General features: G+C 34.8%; 4 protein-coding genes, 1 long non-coding RNA gene and 1 pseudogene across 5 annotated transcripts; 3 read left to right on the top strand and 3 right to left on the bottom strand.

Moving 5' to 3' along the window:
* The first annotated feature begins 1,080 nt into the window (after positions 1 to 1,080).
* On the top strand, positions 1,081 to 5,523 carry LOC9324104 (coatomer subunit alpha-1). The gene is made up of 4 exons (XM_002887995.2): positions 1,081 to 1,229; positions 1,351 to 1,583; positions 1,699 to 2,193; positions 2,354 to 5,523. The coding sequence occupies exons 2-4, from the start codon at positions 1,376 to 1,378 to the stop codon at positions 5,302 to 5,304; spliced, it is 3,654 nt and encodes a 1,217-aa protein (XP_002888041.1). The 5' UTR covers positions 1,081 to 1,229; positions 1,351 to 1,375; the 3' UTR covers positions 5,305 to 5,523.
* A 257-nt stretch (positions 5,524 to 5,780) lies between these two features.
* On the top strand, positions 5,781 to 7,336 carry LOC9322561 (annotated as a pseudogene).
* An 11-nt stretch (positions 7,337 to 7,347) lies between these two features.
* On the bottom strand, positions 7,348 to 10,051 carry LOC9324103. Its single transcript, XM_021010186.1, has one exon. It carries the CDS (start codon positions 9,756 to 9,758, stop codon positions 7,527 to 7,529), a length of 2,232 nt encoding a protein of 743 aa, XP_020865845.1. The 5' UTR covers positions 9,759 to 10,051; the 3' UTR covers positions 7,348 to 7,526.
* Positions 10,052 to 17,153: 7,102 nt separating this feature from the next.
* LOC110230654 lies at positions 17,154 to 18,373 on the bottom strand. Its single transcript, XR_002333782.1, has 2 exons — positions 17,585 to 18,373; positions 17,154 to 17,362 (listed from the first exon to the last, which is right to left on the bottom strand). It is a non-coding gene; the product is annotated as an uncharacterized LOC110230654 (long non-coding RNA).
* Positions 18,374 to 19,917: 1,544 nt separating this feature from the next.
* LOC9322560 (autophagy-related protein 8c) lies at positions 19,918 to 21,390 on the top strand. Its single transcript, XM_021035366.1, has 6 exons — positions 19,918 to 20,072; positions 20,202 to 20,258; positions 20,478 to 20,533; positions 20,621 to 20,673; positions 20,888 to 21,006; positions 21,151 to 21,390. The coding sequence occupies exons 2-6, from the start codon at positions 20,222 to 20,224 to the stop codon at positions 21,243 to 21,245; spliced, it is 360 nt and encodes a 119-aa protein (XP_020891025.1). The 5' UTR covers positions 19,918 to 20,072; positions 20,202 to 20,221; the 3' UTR covers positions 21,246 to 21,390.
* A 455-nt stretch (positions 21,391 to 21,845) lies between these two features.
* On the bottom strand, positions 21,846 to 22,553 carry LOC9322559. The gene is made up of 2 exons (XM_002886447.2): positions 22,359 to 22,553; positions 21,846 to 22,192 (listed from the first exon to the last, which is right to left on the bottom strand). Exon 2 carries the CDS (start codon positions 22,169 to 22,171, stop codon positions 21,968 to 21,970), a length of 204 nt encoding a protein of 67 aa, XP_002886493.1. The 5' UTR covers positions 22,172 to 22,192; positions 22,359 to 22,553; the 3' UTR covers positions 21,846 to 21,967.
* Positions 22,554 to 22,911: the final 358 nt, after the last annotated feature.

Genomic DNA, 22,911 nt, shown 5'->3' with positions numbered 1-22,911 from the left:
CAAAAAAAAGTTTCTTCCTACATTTGGTACTCAAAGTTTACTTGGGTTGTTAATCTTTCATTTCTAATAATTTGATAATAAGGTTTTGGTAATATAGATTTGGACATATGCATCTACTCTAGGCTTAGTATTTGGTCATTGTCCTCCTTGATTCATCCTCTATTCATTCTACCGGTGTTTTCGAAACGGAAGCAAAAAAAACTTCAACTTTGTAGACAGTACGTGATTCAAAAAATATGTAAGGTACAAACTAAGACCTTTTCGGATCCTATTAAGCATACACTTAGAATCCATTAAGATAGCAAAGATGATGCAAAGAGCAAGTGTGATGGAATGAAATAGAGTGAATTAACATGTCACTAGATCTCTAATGGTTGTTGCCTCGACCTCATCCGCCTGAACCGCGTTTACCACAGCCGCCTATCACAGTCTACATTTTTTGGATTTTTTTTTGTGTCTTGATCGGTCTCTCCTTCAGAATCATATGATCAAATTATTTTCAGGTCTTGCAATGTTTTTGAAACATTAGACATTTCCCATTTACGCTAATCGGATTTGAAACTCAATCGCTATGATGATATATATAGACGTAATTATTTAGATTTATTCTCAATTTTTTGGTCATTTTTCATCTTATGTGTAATTTAATTTTCACTTATGTTCAACAATATACAAAAAAACTTAGAAATACTCATCAAATATAAAACACTTTGAGGCTCCAAACTATTAAAAATAAATGATATAGATGATAATATATTCGTTTTTTTTTATCACGTGAATGAATATTTAGAGTTTTTTTTATAGGATTCAATTTGGTTCTGATTAGGTTTAATTTTTATTTTGTTTTAGTAAAATTACAGCTTAGTTTTAATCAACTATTGAGTGAATTCTAATCAAAGGTTTCTAAATTAAACTTGACCCAAAAACTAAAAAAAAAAAAATTAGGGAATAGGTTTTTTTTGGGAAGAAAATAATTTAGAGTAATTTATTGGAATTTATTCCTTCGACGTTAAAAAAAAAAGGAAAACAAAATATTAAAATTGCATCATTACACCAATAGTATTAGAACTCACTCTTTTTTTTCAAGGATATATTAGAATTCATCACTGAATACATGTTTTTATCCAAATTAACGCAAAAGAGAGAACTCGAGATCTGGGCGTTGCGACTCACTCAGATCTATATACCTTCTTCTTCTTCGCTTCGTTCGTGAACTCATCTGATCTGTGGTAATCACCATTGTTTCTCTCCTTCTGATTTCAAATTCCGTTTTGATCTCACTCCATTGTTGCAATTTAGATCTATTTCTAATTGTTCGTGATTCGTTTTCTGTGATCCGGATTTTTGTAGAGTGCCATTATCGGAGAGAGAGATTATGTTGACAAAATTCGAAACCAAGAGTAACAGAGTTAAGGGTCTGAGCTTTCACCCTAAACGACCATGGATTCTCGCGAGTTTGCACAGTGGTGTGATCCAGCTTTGGGATTATCGTATGGGTACTTTGATCGATAGATTCGATGAGCACGAAGGACCTGTTCGTGGTGTTCATTTCCACAATTCTCAGCCTCTCTTCGTCTCCGGAGGTATATATAATGCTTTGGTTTCTAGATTTAGCTTTGTTCTCTTTGTAGTGATATCGTATAATTGATTACAAGAATGGATCTTTAATGATTTGTTGCATTACAATGATCTTTGCAGGGGATGATTACAAGATTAAAGTGTGGAACTACAAAAACCACAGGTGCCTTTTCACTCTTCTTGGCCATCTTGATTATATCCGCACGGTTCAGTTCCATCATGAGTACCCATGGATTGTGAGTGCTAGTGATGATCAGACTATCCGTATATGGAACTGGCAATCAAGGACTTGTGTTTCTGTTTTGACTGGTCACAATCATTATGTTATGTGTGCTTCTTTCCATCCGAAAGAAGATCTCGTCGTATCAGCTTCTTTAGATCAGACTGTCCGTGTTTGGGATATCGGTGCTCTTAGGAAGAAGACTGTTTCTCCTGCTGATGACATCATGAGGTTGACTCAGATGAATAGTGATCTTTTTGGTGGAGTTGATGCTATAGTCAAGTACGTTCTTGAAGGTCATGACAGAGGTGTAAACTGGGCTGCTTTTCATCCCACCCTGCCTCTTATTGTCTCGGGTGCAGATGACCGCCAAGTGAAGCTGTGGCGTATGAATGGTAATTATTTGATGCTATCCTTTTGTTCTTGCAAAATTTATATGCTATCAATCATCAGTGATATTACTGATATGCAAATATTCTGTATGTCGTAATTCTTAGATGAATCTTGAAACTGTGAAGCTGAGTTGGTAATGTGTTTTTATCATTATCATTGCAGAAACTAAAGCTTGGGAGGTGGATACATTGCGAGGCCATATGAATAACGTTTCATCTGTTATGTTCCATGCAAAACAGGACATAATTGTATCAAACTCTGAAGATAAGAGCATCCGTGTCTGGGATGCTACCAAGCGAACTGGACTTCAGACTTTCCGTCGTGAACATGATAGATTCTGGATTCTTGCAGTTCACCCTGAGATGAATCTACTAGCAGCTGGGCATGACAGCGGCATGATAGTGTTCAAACTTGAGAGAGAACGTCCTGCATTTGCTTTGAGTGGGGATTCTTTGTTCTATGCCAAGGATAGATTCTTGCGGTACTACGAATATTCAACTCAAAGAGATTCCCAAGTTATCCCTATACGGCGTCCTGGTACTCCAAGCTTGAATCAAAGTCCTCGGACTCTATCATACAGTCCGACTGAAAATGCAGTTTTGATCTGCTCAGATCTGGATGGTGGTTCTTATGAGTTGTACATCATACCGAAAGATAGTGTTGGCAGGAGTGACGTTGTGCAAGATGCAAAGAGAGGGACAGGTGGCTCTGCAGTATTCATTGCCCGTAACCGGTTTGCTGTTCTCGAGAAAAGCACCAGCCAGGTGCTAGTCAAGAATCTAAAGAATGAGGTGGTTAAAAAGAGTTCTCTGCCTATTCCCACAGATGCTATCTTTTATGCCGGGACTGGAAATTTGCTTTGTAGATCTGAGGATAAAGTAGTTATATTTGACCTCCAGCAAAGGCTTGTCCTTGGTGAACTTCAGACACCATTTGTTAGGTACGTTGTTTGGTCTAGTGATATGGAGAGTGTCGCTTTGCTCAGCAAACATACTATAATTATCGCGAGCAAAAAACTTGTTCTCCAGTGCACGCTTCATGAGACGATACGTGTGAAAAGTGGAGCTTGGGACGATAACGGTGTCTTCATTTACACAACTTTGAATCATATCAAGTACTGTCTTCCCAATGGAGATAGTGGAATCATCCGAACCCTGGATGTCCCGATCTATATCACCAAGGTGTCTGGTAATACAATCTTCTGCTTGGATCGGGATGGGAAAAACAAGGCTATCACCATTAATGCAACCGAGTACATTTTCAAGCTTTCACTTCTGAGAAAGAGATATGATCATGTCATGAGCATGATAAAGAACTCCCAGCTATGTGGACAGGCTATGATTGCTTATCTGCAGCAAAAAGGATTCCCTGAAGTTGCTCTCCATTTTGTTGAAGATGAGAGGATCCGATTCAACCTGGCTCTTGAAAGTGGCAACATCAGTGTGGCTGTTGCATCCGCTACACAGATTAACGAGAAAGACCACTGGTATAGACTTGGGGTGGAGGCTCTTCGCCAAGGTAATTCTGGCATTGTTGAGTTTGCATACCAGCAGACAAAGAACTTTGAGAGGTTATCTTTTCTTTATCTCATTACTGGTAATTTAGACAAGCTTTCAAAGTTGATGAAGATTGCGGAAGTGAAGAACAATGTAATGGGTCAGTTTCACAATGCTCTCTACCTAGGAGATGTTAAAGAGCGTGTTAAGATACTGGAGAATGCTGGTCATTTGCCTCTAGCTTATATTACGGCTTCGGTTCATGGTTTAAATGACATTGCTGAGCGACTGGCAACTGAGCTAGGAGACAATGTGCCCTCGTTGCCTGAAGGAAAAACCCCATCACTTCTAATGCCACCGACACCCATCATGTGCGGTGGTGATTGGCCTCTTCTGAGAGTGATGAAAGGAATATTTGAAGGAGGACTTGAGAGTGCAGACAGAGGAGGTACTGTTGATGAAGAAGATGCTGAAGGCGATTGGGGTGAGGAACTTGACATAAATGTTGATGGAATGGAGAACAGAGACATCGAAGACATTTTGGCGGCTGCAGAAGCAGGTGAAGATGAAAACGATGAGGAAGGTGGATGGGGAGGACTTGAAGACTTGGAGCTCCCACCAGAGCTTGACACTCCTAAAGCCTCTGCTAATGCGCGTTCATTGGTTTTTGTGACACCTCCCCAAGGTATGCCAGTAAGTCAGATCTGGAGCCAGAAATCTTCTCTTGCTGCTGAGCAAGCTGCAGCGGGAAGCTTCGACACTGCAATGCGTCTGCTCCACAGACAGCTTGGTATAAAGAACTTTACACCTTTGAAATCGATGTTTCTTGATCTGTTCAATGGCAGCCATAGCTATCTGCGTGCTTTTTCTTCATCTCCTGTGGTTCCACTTGCCATTGAGCGTGGATGGAGCGAGTCTTCCAGTCCCAACGTCCGTGGCCCACCAGCTCTTGTTTATGATTTCTCTCAGCTAGACGAAAAGCTCAAGTCCGGCTACAAAGCCACAACAAGTGGGAAATTCACTGAGGCTCTCCGTCTCTTCCTTTCTATCCTCCACACCATCCCGCTAGTGGTAGTTGAGTCAAGAAGAGAAGTCGATGAGGTTAAGGAACTAATCGTTATCGTTAAAGAATATGTCCTTGGTCTTCAAATGGAGCTCAAGAGGAGAGAGATGAAAGATGATCCAGTGAGGCAGCAAGAGCTCGCTGCTTACTTCACTCACTGCAACCTCCAAACACCTCACTTACGGCTTGCGCTGCTTAGTGCAATGGGCGTCTGCTACAAGGCAAAGAACCTCGCCACTGCTTCTAATTTCGCCAGAAGACTGTTGGAAACAAGCCCAGTGGATAACCAGGCCAAGATGGCTAGACAAGTTGTGCAAGCTGCTGAACGTAACATGACCGATGAAACCAAGCTTAACTACGACTTCAGGAATCCGTTTGTGATATGTGGTTCCACATATGTCCCGATCTACAGAGGACAGAAAGACGTCTCATGTCCTTACTGCACCGCCCGGTTTGTACCGAACCAGGAAGGAAACATCTGCACGGTCTGTGATCTAGCAGTGATTGGCGCAGACGCATCTGGTTTGCTATGCTCTCCATCTCAAGTCCGGTGATCAATTTTCAGATTCCATAATCAATACAGAGATGCTCTATTAACAGAATAAGAATGTTGAGCTTTTGGTGTTTTTGTGATTGTGTACTTACCAATCAGGTTTGTGGATTTTTCTCGTTGCAGGTTTTTCTATTACTCTTTTTAAAGTTGTTTCTTATCTTTTAGTAACAACAACACATGAGAACATTAGCTTCTTGCTTTATAATTTCTTTTTGATGCATAGTAGTGCTGGATGATTTTTAATTTCAATTTCGAAAATTATGGTTTACTTGTGAAATTATGATTTTATAAAATTCTCCAAATTTTTGAGTTTGTGAGTGTTACTTGTTCCTAATTACAAATTTATCTACAAACGAAATGGACCGATAAAGTCCAATATCAATACTGTATATATTTTTTTAAAAACTTAACCGGTAGTAAACCAAATTTTTAGTCAATTAAACCGGTTTTTGATATATCCTTAACCGGGTCAAGAACTAAACCCTAGAAATCGTTTTCTTCCTTCCAAGTTCCAAGTGAATGAAGTCGTTAACGGAGATTGCAGATTCTTGAGCACTAAAGATCAGCCAAATCACTTCAACACACTTATGGTAATTGCATTGCCTCTTTCATGTATTCTTCTTTGATACTCCATGGAAGAAGATCTATTGAACTGCAGAAATGGCGTAATTTGAGATTTGCAGTGAAGCTTTTAGAAAATGCATCTTCTTTTTCCAATTCCTTTTCTTTTACTAGTGTTGCTGATGTGAGTCTTAGAGATGGTCAAAAAGGTAAGAACTTTTACTGTCTCTTACCTCGTTGATTCACTTGGTTTAGCTAAAAAGGTTGCAGAATCGATTTCAAGAAAAGTCAGTTTCGAGAACAAGGGCAATCCTGATTCTGTTCTGAGTCTTTTGAGAAGTCATGGGTTCACAGATACTCAGATCTCCAGCATCATTACGGATTATCCACTATTGCTCATAGCAGATGGTGAAAATTCCATTGGTCCCAAACTTAAGTTTTTGCAGTCTAGAGGAGCTTCAAGCTCTGAGCTCACAGAGATTGTTTCTAAAGTTCCGAGAATCTTGGGAAAGAGAGGGCACAAAACTATCAGCAGATACTATGATACCGTCAAAGAGATTGTAGAAGCGGATAAGAGTTCCAAGTTCGAAAAGTTATGTCATTCTTTGCCACAGGGTAGTAAGCAGGAGAACAACATTAGAAGAAATGTTTTGGTTTTGAGAGAATTGGGCGTGCCTCAGAGGTTGCTATTCTCCTTGCTCATCTCTGATAACGGACATGTATGTGGAAAAAAAAGATTTGAAGAATCACTCAACAAGGTTGTTGAGATGGGTTTTGATCCGACCACTGCAAGTTTTGTCCGTGCTCTGCACGTTATTCAAGGATTTAGCGACAAAACAATAGAAGAAAAGGTCAATCTCTATAAAAGGTTAGGCTTTGATGTGGGAGATGTATGGGAAATGTTCAAGAAGTTTCCAACGTTTCTAGGACTCTCGGAGAAGAAAATAGCCAACTCCATTGAAACATTTGTAAGCCTAAGATTCACCAGAGATGAGATTGTGGTCATGGTCAAGCGCTTTCCTCCGTGCATTGGATGTTCTGCAGAGTCGGTGAAGAAGAAGACTGAATTTCTGGTAAAGAAGATGAATTGGCCACTAAAGGCTGTGGCTTCATTCCCTCAGGTAATTGGATACAGCCTAGAGAAGAGGACTGTCCCAAGGTGTAATGTAATCAAAGTTCTCATCTCAAAAGGATTGCTCGGAAGTGAACTCCCTCCATTGTCGTGTGTGTTGTCAATTACCGATCCAGCTTTCTTAAACAAGTATGTGGTGAAACATGATGACACGCAGCTCGTGCGTGAGTTAATCGCTATCTTCACCAAAAATCGTGTTTCACTCACTGATCACCTAGAACAATGAGCAACGTTAGGGATTGTTTTTCTTTATGTTAGTTTTTAGATTTATCGGTGAATCTTTTGATGCCTGACTGTGGGAAGCAGAATGAAATTAATACTAACTGCAGTTCTAAGGAAACAAATCAGTACTGTATTATATAAAACATGTTGATTGCTAACTCTTTACATGTTTCTTATTATCAATTGAGCTTTCTAAAAAAGATTTATCCGACACAACCCGATGCAACCGAACCGATAGCAACACAAAAACGGAGACACATCTGAGAACGATCTAGACTGTCGGAATTCGAACAAGATTCCACAAATCTCTATGTCAATGCTGAGAACTCATAATTCCCGTAGCCTCTCCGTTGTAGATATTCACGATGACCAGCTGTGTTCACCTTTGTAGACAAAAATTCACCAACACAAGATGTGGAACAAAATTTTGAACCAGATGACTCCAAAACTATTTTGTGTGGACAACGCTTCTTGCAATGAGAGCAAAAAGGTCGAGTCATATGATGATTGTTGGGCCGAACATTTATCTTCGCTCCATTGAAGGAGAAGCTTATCCAAGATGAACCAGGCTTCACGTATAAGTCCTTCCCAAGTAGACATTCAATGTGTAGGGTGACGCAACAGTACTCACCACACGTATAAAACCGCTCCTTTGGATCTATCTTTTGCTCGCAAATTTCACACCAATAAGTCACGGTGCTCGTCTCCTCTCCATAAGAAAGAGTGAGCATATGTTTATCATGCTCATACCTCACCTCTTGAGGTAAAGTGGCGCATCCAAAACACAAAGCAAAGTAGTCACACTCAATGCAATTGAATGTTTCTTTTGTTGAGAATTGTTCTAACTTTTTGCAAACCGAACATCTTCTTTGCTCTCCTGGTTTGGAAGTTAGGAATAAAGAATGTTCATGACTTTTATGGACTAATGGCTCAGACATTGTGGCGCACTGCACATGTAGCCTAAAAAGATATTTATCTTTATCCTTTTCTTGACACTCATAGAAGAAACCAGCTTTGCACTTCCAAGGACAAGCTGAACATGGATCCACACTATGTTCCACAAGATCCCGAGATCCTACTTTTAGAGTGAGCAAATGTGGATGTATCGGGTGATGCATTTTGCGAGAAAGATTTGCACATTTTTCGTGGAGAATATAATCACATTGCATACATGAGTAGAAGTTACCGGAATAGGTTGGCATGATGCATGCTTGACACGGCTTATTCACGTCGTAATCTCTAGCCGTATTCTCATCAAGTCTCAAATGATGATGCTGATGACTAAAATGCTCTACGATTCCATCACTTATCTCCACAAACGGCGGTTTAACTTCTTCATCTTCTTCTGGTATTCCTTCAAGTTCTTTACCATCCCATACATTCTTCTGTGTTGCACATTTCGAATGAGCCACATATGAACAACCGTCCTTGATGCAAGAATAACCCCCGTAATCATTGTCGATCTTTCTGCGACAAACACAACAAGACCAATCTCCTTGACCAAAAGAATTGGTAAAAGAGATACGATGGGGATGGCGAGATATCCTTATGACACGTGGTAAGCCGATACACCGTTGATGGGCCACAAAGTCACAAGGAGGACATATATAAAAAGGACAGCTTGTATGTGTCAAGGAACAGAGGCTGCAAGCAAAGGGAGTCTGTCTTGGAAACAGAGCAAGAGTATGCTCATGCCACTTCAAATGGTCTACAGAAAAGACCGGTGGTTTCTCCACACAAGCTATATTCATAGCATAGTCGCAAGCTGAGCAATAATAAAATAGCTCTTGGAGACTTTCATCACAACAATAGCATTGCCTCGTTTCATGAGACTTCCGCAACAAAGCAAGCCGAAGAGAATGTCTTGGATGAAGAGGGTGTTTGATCTCAACTTGAGCCTTGTTGTTTTCATTATGGTTCTTGCCATTGCAACCTCGGCAGAAAAAATGTGTAGAGTCTTCTCCTGTTGACATAAACTTCAGCCAGAATAAAGGGAAACAACACCATTTGTCATTGGTTTCCCACAAGAATTCTTCATCCACAAGTAATTTTCCTTTTTCCAATCTTACTGCTACTTGAGGGCATAAGGAAATAAGCTTCTTCCACTTTGGATCCATAGAGACGACGAGGGAGACTATTTGACGGATGAGTGATATGAGCTCTGGCTCTGGCTCAAGACTTAATGTTTTACCAAAGAGTGGCAAGACCTCCAAATCCTGGTACAACAAGGGATCAACATAGTAGTCGAGATCTGCCTTTTTAGCGATGAATGATATGAGTTTTCTTAGCGGCTCCGGCTGGGAATCCAAATCCATAGAGTTGTAGATAGAGATGGTTTGAGTAATGAGTAACATGAGCTCCGACTCCGGCTTCTGCTGCATTAGTAACATAGCATATTCGCAGAATACGCTACTAACGTAGCTTCTTTTAATAATGCGTGCAATGATCTCCGTATTCGCATCCCCATTATCCACTTCCCAAGGGTCATCCATAGAAATTAGTTGAGAAATGGCTGATATGACCTCCCCTTCCAAAGCCATAGTGTTGGACAGAGAGTATTTTGAGTAACAAAAGATATGAGAGATATTGAGTATGGTCACTGTGATTTTTGGTTTATTTCCTTTTCTTATGGTTAGCTAGGGCTAGATGATTGAGAGGTTATAAGAAGATGGGAAAAGTTTGGAGTTCGTAGTTGAGTGGTGAAAATTCAGGACACGAGTGCTAGTGTTCGTTGTCAATGAATTTAATGTTGTCACCAGCCAATTCAGATCCAACCCTCCAAATTCAATGCATTGTATCTAACATTATTGTTTTCTTTTTACCAACTAATTGTTCCTTTGTTAAACTTCACAGGTAACTTTGGACGGCAATGGTATATAAACCATTGAAAAGGAACTTGTAACATCTCTTCTTAAAAAGATTTTGTTAATTTGATTAAAACAACGACCATTTGTTTGTCTTTGTTTTGTTGAAGTCATTCTATTAGGTGACGGATGATATATACTCCTTTTCTATCAAAATAACTGAAGTTGAAATTTTATTTTTATTAAGTTAAAACATATTATACTTATTTTATAATACATACAAATTAGTGACAAACAAATTAAGTGTAAAATTTCTATTAAGTGAAAAGATATAATACTTATGACACCTCTAACGAGCCATAAAACCACACTTGATATGTTCGGTTAGTGCATTTTTGCAATTTAACACTTTACTTTTTTTTTTTTTTTAGTTACTAAGCTTAAAACTATAGTATAAATGTATAAGACTACATATAAGTAAAACTATTTTATAGTATAACTGTATAAAACTATAAGTAAAATTTAGTTTGTATATTTAAAACTACAAACCCGGTGGAAGCCCCCTTGGCCCATTGGTTGATCAAGGGTTGATGGGTTGATTAATGCTTCTACACCAAGAGGTCTGGGGTTCGAGTCCCAGATATTGCGATTTATTAACAAATTTGCAGATTAATGAGGGCAAGTGTGCAAGAGATCTTCAACTATGTACAATTATAGCCGTTCGCCAGGATTCTACGCAGAGAAGGAAGTGTCGCCAGGTCGTGGATCATTGAAGGGTATTTATCAAGATCACGAAGAAGGAAGTGTAGTCTGTCGTGAATCTAGTAAGGGTCGGAAGGAATTGTCAGTTGTAGAATCGTCTATGTAATAGTTTTCATAATTTGCAATTAATAATAAATCTAGACGAAAAAAAAAACTACAAACCTGAAAATAATATATAGTGAAAAGAATTAACTACCAAACTTATGAAAAACTGTGTTAGATTTTTATTATATGAAGACATATTGTCCTTATGACATCCGAAAGTCTGGACTAGATATCATATGTTAGGTTTGTTTTCACAATTTTGCAATTTAACACTCAAGTTTTATCGTTTTACCAAAACTTCGAAAAACATTTTACCATCTCTATACTATTAAAAGAGAAGTACAAATGAAAATGGGTCGGGTTAAACTCAGAAAATTGACCCGAAATTCTGAAATCGGATCTTTGAAATTTTTTTGGAATATAAATTCAAAATAATAATGAAAAATCGAAATAAAATCAAATATTTATGGAAATCAAATAAAATCTGATTTGTACTTATGGTAACTAATAATAAAAGCATATTTCAAACAATATTATACATTAATTACATATAATAAATTTGTTCATATATTTTTGGGACTAATTCCATAACAATCAACGTTTTTGTCATTAATTTCGCTCATTTTAGCCAATTATCATTAATTGAAAGATATTTTACTTGCTTCTAAAGATTCTAGAAAATTTATCACAAATAACCCATCTGTTTTATAAACTAAATTGATATTTTTATTTTGGTCTTGTAAATTAAATAGATATTTTTATTTTGGTCGTGTAAATTAAATAGATATGAAATCCATGTAACTAATTTTAATTTAATTAGATTAAATCAAAATTATGATATTTTCATACCTATAGCTTACCAAAGAAGTATAATTTTCAATTTATAAAGATTTCTTGAATATGATTTTAGAATTATTCAACAAGATGATAAGTATTATTTAAATTTTGTGAATCATGAAAAATAATAATTAATTTTTAATCATTATACTTCATCTTTCAATCTCTCATCTAACAAATAAGATACATATTCTATTATTACTATGTCCAAACTTCATTTTGTTGTATGACTAAAGAATATTCCCATTAGAACTGTCAAAGCGAGTTGATTCGTCCCGTTAAGTCTGTTTTGCGATAGACAAAAAATATTTTGACTTGTAGTTAGTCGGTCCGCACGACCCGCGGGTAGCATATATGAAATACAAACCCGTCTCGCGAATGTATGCGGATTTGCGGGATTGTCCATGGATTTTGTTTAAATAATTTTAAAGTAACCAAAATTTAAAATACTACTAAAATAAATAAATAAATCAAAATACTATTAAAAGTTTGTTTAAATTACCACATGTTGAATAAATTATAATTTTATCAATAAATACTAATATGCGGGCTGATCCGCTAACCCGCGGATAAAAACCGATTAAACCTATGACCCACTGCGAATTAATCCATGAGGCCCGCTTATTTGCGGGTTTAATATATTTTCCCAAATCTACCCCATAGTGAGATGATGTGGGCTCGACCCGCGGTTTTTGACCTATTCTGACTGCTCTAATTTCCATGAATCGTCTAATTTTAGAATTTTAAAACACAAAATTCTATTTTGTGAATCATAATTAATACGATGGGTATATTTATAAACAATTTTAAATTTTCTCTACAATTCGTTATTATGAATATTTATAAGTATACTACACGATTCGTTCTACTAAAAAACACACAATATTAAACGTAACGTATGTAAACCAATATTCTCCCGCGGTGGACCGCGGGTCCGATCCTAGTAATTGTGTAAAACTAATATATAAGTGTAAGATTTGGTATTTGCCAAGAAAAACTGTAAAATTTAACAAACGTGAAAAACATTTTATTGCCAAATAAATCAAAAATTAAGTGTTAACATTCACACCTTACATGAAAACATATTGTACTTATGATACCTCTAATGATCCAGAAGATTAGACGGAATATCATATGTTCGGTTTGTTTTCACAGAGGCAAATTGACACTCAAATTTCTTTAAACTTTAGCTAAAACAGTTTATATAAATTAATAGTTGTAAAATCTAGTTTTGTATATGGCAATAGAGCCGATACCAAAATTCCCAATGCAAACAATACATAAAACCAACTATGAAACATAAAATGTAAGAAATATCTTAAAAAATGCAAGAGCTTTGTCAAGATCCTAAAGATTGATAGTGAATTTAAAGAACTAAATGAATGACACACGTACCTTCTCAAAAACGAGACGAGTGGCAAGAAGCAGTACTGGTACCAAAAGAAGAAGCTAATGCTGCGATCCTCTACCAAAGCTAGATGAAGACATTTCTTCACTTCTTCAACATAAACACTACTCACTGAAACTACTCACTGATGCTCCATGGCCATCAAAAAGCTAAACAGGAAATTAAGTCAGGTTACATATTTAAAAGAACATTTGACAGTAACGAAGCAACGATACATAACCGCATAGATAGCACTTAATTAGCTTTCGCAATCCAAAGAGAGACCCAACTTGAAAAGATAGATCGTCTATGGGAATCTGTTCATCTTCCATGTATCTCTCAGGCCCTCCAGTCTCCTTTTTAGACCCTAAAAATGTATACACATCATTGAAAACATAAATCAAATTTCAGTGATTGGAACAAAACAAATGCTGTCAGAAACATTAAATCTTTAAACAATCAAAACTAAAAGGCTTAAACTCAAGCTCAATTGAGAATAGCAACAAATGAAAACACAAGCAGTGAAGACAAAGACATGTTAACAAACATAATAACTACAGACAAGGCTTTAAAGTCTCAGACAACACGCAAACATGAATGAACCAAGGCTCGTCTAAGCTTTAAGAGATCCAAGAATCATATTCAGATTTTATAAAATTATCTTCTTTAAAGCCTTAAAGATCTTATGAAGATAGGGTTTCAAAATAGAAACTATGGAGTAAGAAGAAAGTCATGTAGGAGCTAGCAAGAGGGATATTAGATCAAAGCTACAAAAGGGTTTATAGTCCTAAAGCTACACTCACCAAGAAACCCAACAAACCATCTTCCTCTGCTCTAACTTGTCTAGCCAAAGAAGCATTAGTTTTTATTTTCCAAGTTTTAACCCTTTTTTACGATTCACCAAAATCGGTTTCAGTAACATACTAAAAAAAACATCTCCACCTTAATCTAAGTCTGTAAGAGAGATTATCGTGTCTTAATTGTGTAGAATAGACTTGTATATACCCTTTTTTGGACTTTGGGTGGATTGGTTCCGAACCGATAACCTGGGAAAGTTTCTTTTATAATGGACCTATGTTTGAAGTGATGATCATGACATTAAAGTTGATTGATTATGCAAAAAGATTCAATCTTTAGTATAGAATGTTTGAAATAATACCTGACAATTTGATTAAAATTTGGTGTAGTATTCGTATAAGTTATTACAGAGGCACTTTCTCGATTACTTCCTCAACAATCTACCAAATTGTTCACATCATCAATCTAATCGTATATAATCTTTTTCATCAATAACAAAACAGAGCTATCGACTTATCGATCATGCGTAACCTACAACACAACCAAGGGTCGTCTAAGCTTTATAAACATCTTTTTAAAGAACCCTAATACGAAGCAATTCAGTCAAATTCCTAATTATTGAAGATTGATTTCAGAACCCAGAAAGAAAAATCAAAAGTAACCCTATCAAACAATTCAACTTCTAAAACCACCGGAAAAACTCTGTTTCTGCTACCATCTCTCTCGTTCTTTATTCATAATCAAATTCGTCAGACTTGTATTTTTGTTTCCTCTCGTGAATAAGATAATGAAGATGAACTTGAATTTTTATGTTTTTAGGCAACGATATTTTTCTAACCGTTATAATAACGGCTCTATCACGCAAACCAATTTTTAATTAATTTTACTCGTTTGATATTTATTAACTAACTAGTCGTTTTATTTTTTTTCTTTAAAATCAATAAAAAAAAAATACATCGTTTGATTTCATGAATTTCAACTAATCAACTATAAATTTCCATTATCCAAACCAGGAGACTTTTTTAAAAAATTTCCATTATAGATTTCTAGTTGATTACTTGAAATAAAAACAAAGTTCATAGTGGATGTTATTAGATGATTTTAAGTAGTATTCCTAAAACAAATACTGTAATTTACACACAAAAAAAGGAACTGTTTTATTGTAAGTTTGTAACTCGTATCTTATTTCCTGAAATAAGTTATCATGATCAAAACGGGTAGTTTGTGTTATATTTATAGATTAATTTGGATCGAGTAATAGATAGATAAGATTACTATCTAAAGTAATAAGTTATGTTGGTTCTACTGGTTATAAACTTGAGTATATAGGCTGTGACTGGTGCGTAGAGAGAAGAAAAATAATTGGAAGGAGTCGGAAGAATTTATACCTTCAGTATTTTAGAGAATACAGTTTTCTACTGGAAAAAAAAAATTTCTTTTACAACAAAAACAAAAAGATGTGGGTCCAGAAGAAATGGGAAGAATTATTTCTTCTTCTAAACGTTCACCAGTCAGACCCATAGGCTATAGGTTCTTATCACTTGAGTATAGGAAACATAAATTTTAGTTTAGTTCATGTAGTTATAGACACGACTCAAAGCTCTGTGTATAAATACGATAAAGCAACTAAGTTCGTGAAGAAATCGGCCGTTTACCCTTCTGATATGTTTGGAAATACATGTGCTGTGTATAATAACATCACCTAATGACCTAACCCACATCATTTAATACTATGATGGTTTTTATTTTATTTGCAAATACACTTCAAAAACACACATAAATCTTTAATTTTTGCCTATTATTAATGACTTATTTTGTAAATTTTTCTTCTCTCGATTGAACAACCAGTCAGAGAGCTTCATTCTAATTTGGATGCTTGGTTGGGAAAAAAAATGGAGGTAAAAATATATACAGAGAAAGTGAAGTGGTATTAATGAAATGAATGGGAAAGAAATTAAAGAAGAGAAAGAGATAGAGAGAAACCATTTTTTTTTTGTTACATTTGGTTTGTCCTATAAGAGACAGAGCTCTTATTGTTGTGCCCATTCATTTATTTCCACATGCTTTCTTTTTCCTTCTCATTAAATTCTTCTTTCTGTTTTTTTTTTTTTTTACTTTCATATCTTTATATTATTCGATATGGTAATTTTTAGAACTAAATAATCAATTTGGAAATTTTACTGCTGTTGAACATCAATGATCGATAACAAGGTAACATTGTGTGTGCCAAAAAATTTCAAATACTATTTCAAGATGAAGAAAGCTGTGGGTATTAGATTCGTTACTCATTATTAGGATGATAAATTTACAAAGTGAAAATGCCTTTATATCCATATTGTTGGATTGTGGATATATAGATTTGTCAATATATAAGAATAGAGCTATCTCATTTAATACGTCCTCGCCAAAAAAAATTAAGGTTTTGGTCCTAAACTCGTGGGTATTCTGTGAGATGTGTAATTAAGATAGGCGACCACTTCGCAGGTTTTTGGTTGGTTATGCATATTTGATATATATATATATATAATCTTATATGTTTTGTCATTTATATATATTTTAAAATTTTATAAAGAAAAATAAACTTCTGATTCACATATACATGATATGTTAAATGTAAGTACTTTTGTTATTTTTAATTTTACTTTATTCTTTCAATTAGATCTTATATTAGAAATTTTACATGTGGAAATTCTTTGATTGTGTGTTTAGTTCAGGGTTTAATCTCTTAACACCAAATTTGGATTTGATTTTCATAAAATGCAAAATTTTAGAAGTAGAATTTACTAGAGGTTCCAACATGTTGCATGTAGAATTATCCATCATAATATTGTGTATCATGGGTAAAATGTAAGTAGAATTGTCTTTTGAAAATTTGTGTATTGCGAAGAGAAGTGTCTATCGTAAAATTGTTTGTTAAAATATTCATCATAATTGCATATGACACATTTAGTTATATTTTTTTGCTAAATTGTAAATATCATTTAAGGAATGAAAGTTGAGGCTTACATGAAGTTAGACCTATAGAATTGCTACCTTGCCAAAAATAATAAATAAAAAACAAGGGAGCATATAAAAGAGAATTTATGAGGTTCAATAAAAAAGCTTTAGTGGAGCCACAGTTGCATCAGTCTTGAGAAGCTGCGCAAATGTCGTCTTGCTGAAGTTACGGACCAGCTTGGTCGATAGGTTATTGTTCTCTGTAATACAACAAGATCAAATATATTTGAGATAATGATGGAATTGACAAGTTGTGTATAATCCGCGGGTTAACGAACATCATCGACACCCTCAATTTTGTGATAGAATATAAATATAAACAAATTAAAGTTCAGAAAAATACACAATATTTTGAATTCATTAGTCAGACATCTTTACATTAATGGGTGACATAAATCATCTGTAAAAAAAAAAAGGAAAAAAATGTATCATTGTCGCTAAACGATCTTCTCACAAATGTATATGAAATTTTTTTCCTTTGTCCTTTTTCTTGTTAATATCCGAAATTCAGAGCCTGCAGAAGATAAACATGAAAACAAAACTACTTAAAAAACTCTTTAAATAATTTTAAATTGTCCTTGTCTTTTAGAAACTAATTAATAAAATTATATAGAAACATAACGTAAGTATGAGCGTGATCCTCGACGATAGATATTGATATACCTTATCTCTGTAAATTTAAAACTATGCATCAGAAAAATGAAAACAAATCAAGAGAATCGATATAGATTCATACCTTGATTGATCACATCAATTAATTAGTAACATATAATCTTTAAACTATTTAAACACGTGATATTGGCACGGCTCAATCAAACAAACCGATCTTTAAAACAAAAGAGTACAGTTTTCTGATTGAACCGCACCAATATCTCGTATTCGATGTCCGATAATGCGCTCATCGACTCTTCAGTTGCTTATTATCCCAAACTCACCCACATAAAAAGAAAGAAAACAAAAGAAAAGAGATCGAAAAAGAAATCAAAGCAAGTAAATGATTGGAACAAATTGATAGGTATGTTACGAGAGACAGGTACTTACCGTTAAACCAGTTTAGAAATCACAGTGTTTTTTTTTTTTTTTGGCAGATATGAAGATAAGAAAGAGACAACATGAGCTAAATCAATATTTTTTCTTGGGTTTGCAGAGTGAAGGAGATATAAATACAAAGAGGGTGAAGAAGAAATAACAGAGAAAAACAAGCATTGAATTAGGCCAACAACCCCCACAACAAAAAGGAAGTTGGTTGTATTAAATTTGAAAAAAAAAATATGTTTTTTAAGAAATAGTGAAATACTTTTCGTTACATTTTAATAAATATATAGATATGTTATACTAATAAATATCAAACCAAATAGCCAGGTCTGCCGTTACAAAATTTTTTTTTTTTTAATATTGAACCACTTCTAAGAATTCATGATGATTGCTTGCTAGTTCTGATTTATTAAAGTCCATAAGAAACAGCTAAACCATTATATAGACGTTTCTCTTTAAAGAAAAAAAAAAACTAATTATACGACAAAAATATCATAGTGCTTATAAGCCATTAAAAATTTACTACTTGGTGATGGATATGTGATCACATATATACTGCAAATTCGTAGTAGAAATGGCGATGTAGAATTAATTGCATACTTCTTACAAAAAAATACGTACGTCACAAATTTTGTTATGTGATAACGTGCGGACGTGTTAAGAAATACTACACTTCTGCGATTTTAATTTTCATTTTTTAAAATTTATTTGTAATTGGATTCCATCCTCATGAAACCTGTGAGGCAATATTTGTAAATAATATTATTACATGTTGCATCTTGCATCTTGCATCTTGCATCTTGCATGTATACTCTTGATCTCTCCTTCCCTAAAACATGTGTAACGACTCCACGGGAAATCGGAACAATTACATGAAGTTTGTGCGTAAGCTTGGTCTAAGCATTGTTTTTAAATCTGTTTGATGCATCCATATTTGATTTACTATTTCAACTCTAAAACTTTAACATAGAAGTCGATAAAGTAGACAGTTGGTTTTAATAAGAAAAAACAGCATTTATATCGTATATTGCATAAAGATATCCAAGAAGATTTTTTTTTTTAAGGATTAGAATGAAAGTTTAGGTTTTACATTAATCAAATCCTATAAATATGGTCTTATACCAAAAAAAAAAAAAGTAAACAACATGGAAGCATAAACTGTTCAAGTTTCATCGCATCAACTAAATTTTAAGCAGTGGCGAATCTAGGCTTATGACCCCGTGCCCCCTAAAGCGATGAAACTTATAGAAGGAGATGTATATATAGAAAATCGATCTAAAAATTTTTTTAAATGAAACCTTGACAAGGAACAATAAAGAAAAATTGTTAAACTTTAGATCGACGATAAAGTAAGGAGAAAGTCCTTTCACCGATAGCCGGAGATAAACTGAGACGGAGCTACACTAACGAAAAAAGGCAGATAATGTTTTCTCCTAAGAACCTAAAATTTACTGTATTACTCAATTAGCTAGGTAACTTTTATCTCCAAGAATATACACATGGGTATATGAATAGTGCATGTAGTATATGTACATGTAGAGAGATTTGTAGAACAAAATTAAATAAAAGAACAAAGGAATGCCATGAGCTTTCAAAATCAGTATTTATGAGGGTTTGTAAGAGAGACAATGGCATGTTGGTGGGCTCTGCTACTCCCAACATCTATTTGAATTTCGAAACTAATTTGGTCCTTCCATTTTTTTATTTAAATACATACTATCCCTCTTAAATTTTTAATTTTACCTAGTAAAATTTCTAAATTACTAAAAAAAAAAAAAAATTGCATCAGCCCTTAAAAGATAAAATTTTAGTTTTCACATTGTCTGCAACCGTATAAAACTCTTAATAATTTTGTTGTACATTTTCTTCCTTTTTCTGAGGTAAAACAATAAATGGTGGCGTTTGCAAAAAACCAAATAAAATTAATTGAGTCACGAAATCAATGAGAACCGAATGTTATCCTAAACCATAAATCCGGTACGAATTTCCGGTTCTGCAGCAGAACAAATGGCAACAAAAGAAAGCAATGACGCTAAGTTATCTCAGTTTCGTGCAGAGATTGAAACCCTAATTCTGTTTTCTACACGAAACCCATCAAAATCGAAAATTTGATCGGTTTCTAGTTTCTGCCATTTGATTATCATCTTCATCGGTACAAATCTGGGGAAAACGAGAAGCCCTAATCTTTGGTATGTTGCTCTCTCTCTGATTTTGTAGTTTCTGGGTTTTTGTTTTCCTTTCCGATTAGTCGCGAGATCGCTAATTGAATATCAGATTTCATATTTTTGTGTTGATTGATTTTGGTGTTTTGATTTCAGAAATTCGATTCTTAATCTCCATGGCTAATAGCTCTTTCAAGTTGGAACACCCACTGGGTAAGTTTATTCGTCTCCTTCTTGATTCTTCATCAAATCATGCATAAAAACTAAAACTTTCTGGGTTTTGTTAGTGGGTTACTAGAAATTATAGATCTTTGATTGTATGATCATTGTTAGAGACTTTGATTACGATGGATCAAATCTCTAATGTTTCCTATGATTGATTGATCAAACACTGATGTTCTGTCACCATTCTTTGGGGTTTGGTAATGGCAGAGAGGAGACAAATTGAATCTTCTCGCATCAGGGACAAGTATCCAGACAGAATTCCAGTAATGTTTTTTTTAACATTTGTTTGTTTGTATTTCTCTGTATATGTTCTTCTATGTAGCTTTAACAATAGCAAGTATATGTTGCAGGTGATTGTAGAGAGAGCTGAAAGAAGTGATGTTCCGAATATCGATAAGAAAAAGTGAGTACTAATGACATTCTTTTTCTGCTCTTCTTTCTTGTTGACAACTTATGAGTTCTACGCTTCTTTTGTTTACTTATGAGTGCCTTGCTTTGAACATTTTCTTGAAGAACTTTATATTTGTGTTGTATGGGATTGATCTTAATTGAAGACTACAAGAGTCTTATATCAGGGAAAATGTGTTGATCTGTGACTCTTTGGTTGTTGGATTCAGGTACCTTGTTCCGGCCGATCTAACTGTGGGGCAATTTGTGTATGTTGTCCGTAAAAGAATCAAGCTGAGTGCCGAAAAGGCGATCTTCGTTTTCGTGAAGAACACATTGCCTCCAACCGGTAAAACACAAACCCTTAGCATAATAGCTGGTTTATGATAGTTTTGCTTTCATGAAAATCCGCTGCTAACTTGGTAATTTACGCATACACTTCTCTGCAAACTCGAAACAATGATGAATGCTCTTTGCTGATGATTTTTTGCAGCTGCAATGATGTCCGCAATCTATGATGAGAACAAAGACGAAGATGGGTTTCTCTACATGACTTACAGTGGAGAGAACACCTTTGGTTTGGTTTAAATGTGCCTTCCAATGCTTTTGTGCTTATCTGTATATTATATGCTCCTTTATGTATGACTATGAATATGCAAATGTTATTTTTACTGCTTTGGACTAATTAATGTAAATGTTGCTTTCAATTTGTGTTCAATAGTTTGGGTTTTTACATTTGGACACACAACTTGTGTCATCTATTGATGCTCTCTTCTACCATTTTGATCATAATATGTTAGTTTGGGTATTTGTGGAAGGAATAGTTGAGATATATGTGGTAAAAAGGCTATATTTCAACCAAAATTGGCAGAAAATGTGGCAAAAACTGTAAATAAGTAGTGTATATTTGGTGTTATTTAAAATGAATTAGATTATTTTACAATGTCATTCGTGTTTTTGCAAATACTAAGGTTGAATTTGACTATCTGGATTCTGGTGCATACATTTTTTTAAAAAAAGTTAGCAAATTTGTGAGAAAAGAAACAACAAATTATAACCGAGGCCTAGTAGCCTACATGTTACTAAAATATAAATTATTATTTGCAAGAGTAAGCGAAGATTTGAGCCATGTCATATAAAACAAAAACTTCCGATCGTGGGATGCACCAAAACCCATTAAAACTCATGTGAAACTCAAAACAAATATATATAAATAAATAAAATGATGAATTGAGATCTTAGGATGAAACAATTTCTTTCAAAACATCGAAAAGAAATATGGATACAATGATATTTTTTTCTATTCTTTTTCAAGAATCAGAGTCTTTTTTCTTCTTCTGCACAAGATTCTTCATCCACTTGAGACTTATGAAATCAACAATCTTGGCCGATTTGTTTTGGCCAGAATTCTTACCGCTGGCATCTTTCTTGCTTTTGGTGTTCTCTTCCTCCGGCATCTCGCCGATCCCTCCGGTTCCCCATTGATCTGCCCAACTCGGTGCTTCACTTGCCATTTCGCGATATCTTTTCGCAAACTAAATAGCCGAAAATCGAAGTTCCATATCAATCAATCAAGGAAACATAATATAAACATCTAGAGATACAAATTACTCGTTTTTTTCAATTAGTTTTTAAATGGGTACTGGATCAAAAATGAATAATGTTCATAACTAAGAAACTAGAAGAGAGAAAAAAGATTACCTTTAATGTGTTGAGAGGTCTTCTTTGGGGAAGAAAGACAGATTTTGATTTAGCAAAATGAGTGCTATCGCGGAGAATGGAGACAAATAGTAGATGTGTTGTTCTTTTCTTTAATAGATAAAAGTGTAAAATATTATAGTTTATATTGTCATTTTTTTCCTATCAGGGTTCAAATCTTTAGATTTGTTAATGTGTAAGATATATATATTTTTATTCTTTTTGGGTTGTCTTTGAATGCACTTTATTAACTCAAGTTTGTTCGTTTCCGACTTGCAAAGCAAACATTGTTTTGGAATATTTAGGTATAAAGCATATGATATATATAGGTCGTGATTTAAGCCATCTAAATATGTCCCTTTCCATGTGACATATCAAACTTATGTTCTTTAGATTATTAGTCAAAAAAGGGAGTTTATTTTCACATAAATCCCATGAAAAGTCCTATATTATTAGCTTCAACTTCAAGTCTTCAAGTCTCTACGGACTCTCATTATGTAATGGTGTTGTAGCTTTTTCAAGTTATTTAAAATCGGATTATACAAAGCCAGCTTGG

This window comes from Arabidopsis lyrata, assembly GCF_000004255.2.
Source record: "Arabidopsis lyrata subsp. lyrata unplaced genomic scaffold ARALYscaffold_2, whole genome shotgun sequence".
Taxonomy (NCBI): Eukaryota; Viridiplantae; Streptophyta; class Magnoliopsida; order Brassicales; family Brassicaceae; genus Arabidopsis; species Arabidopsis lyrata.
Note: the sequence above shows the minus strand (reverse complement) of the source record. Positions and strands in the feature narration are given on the sequence as shown.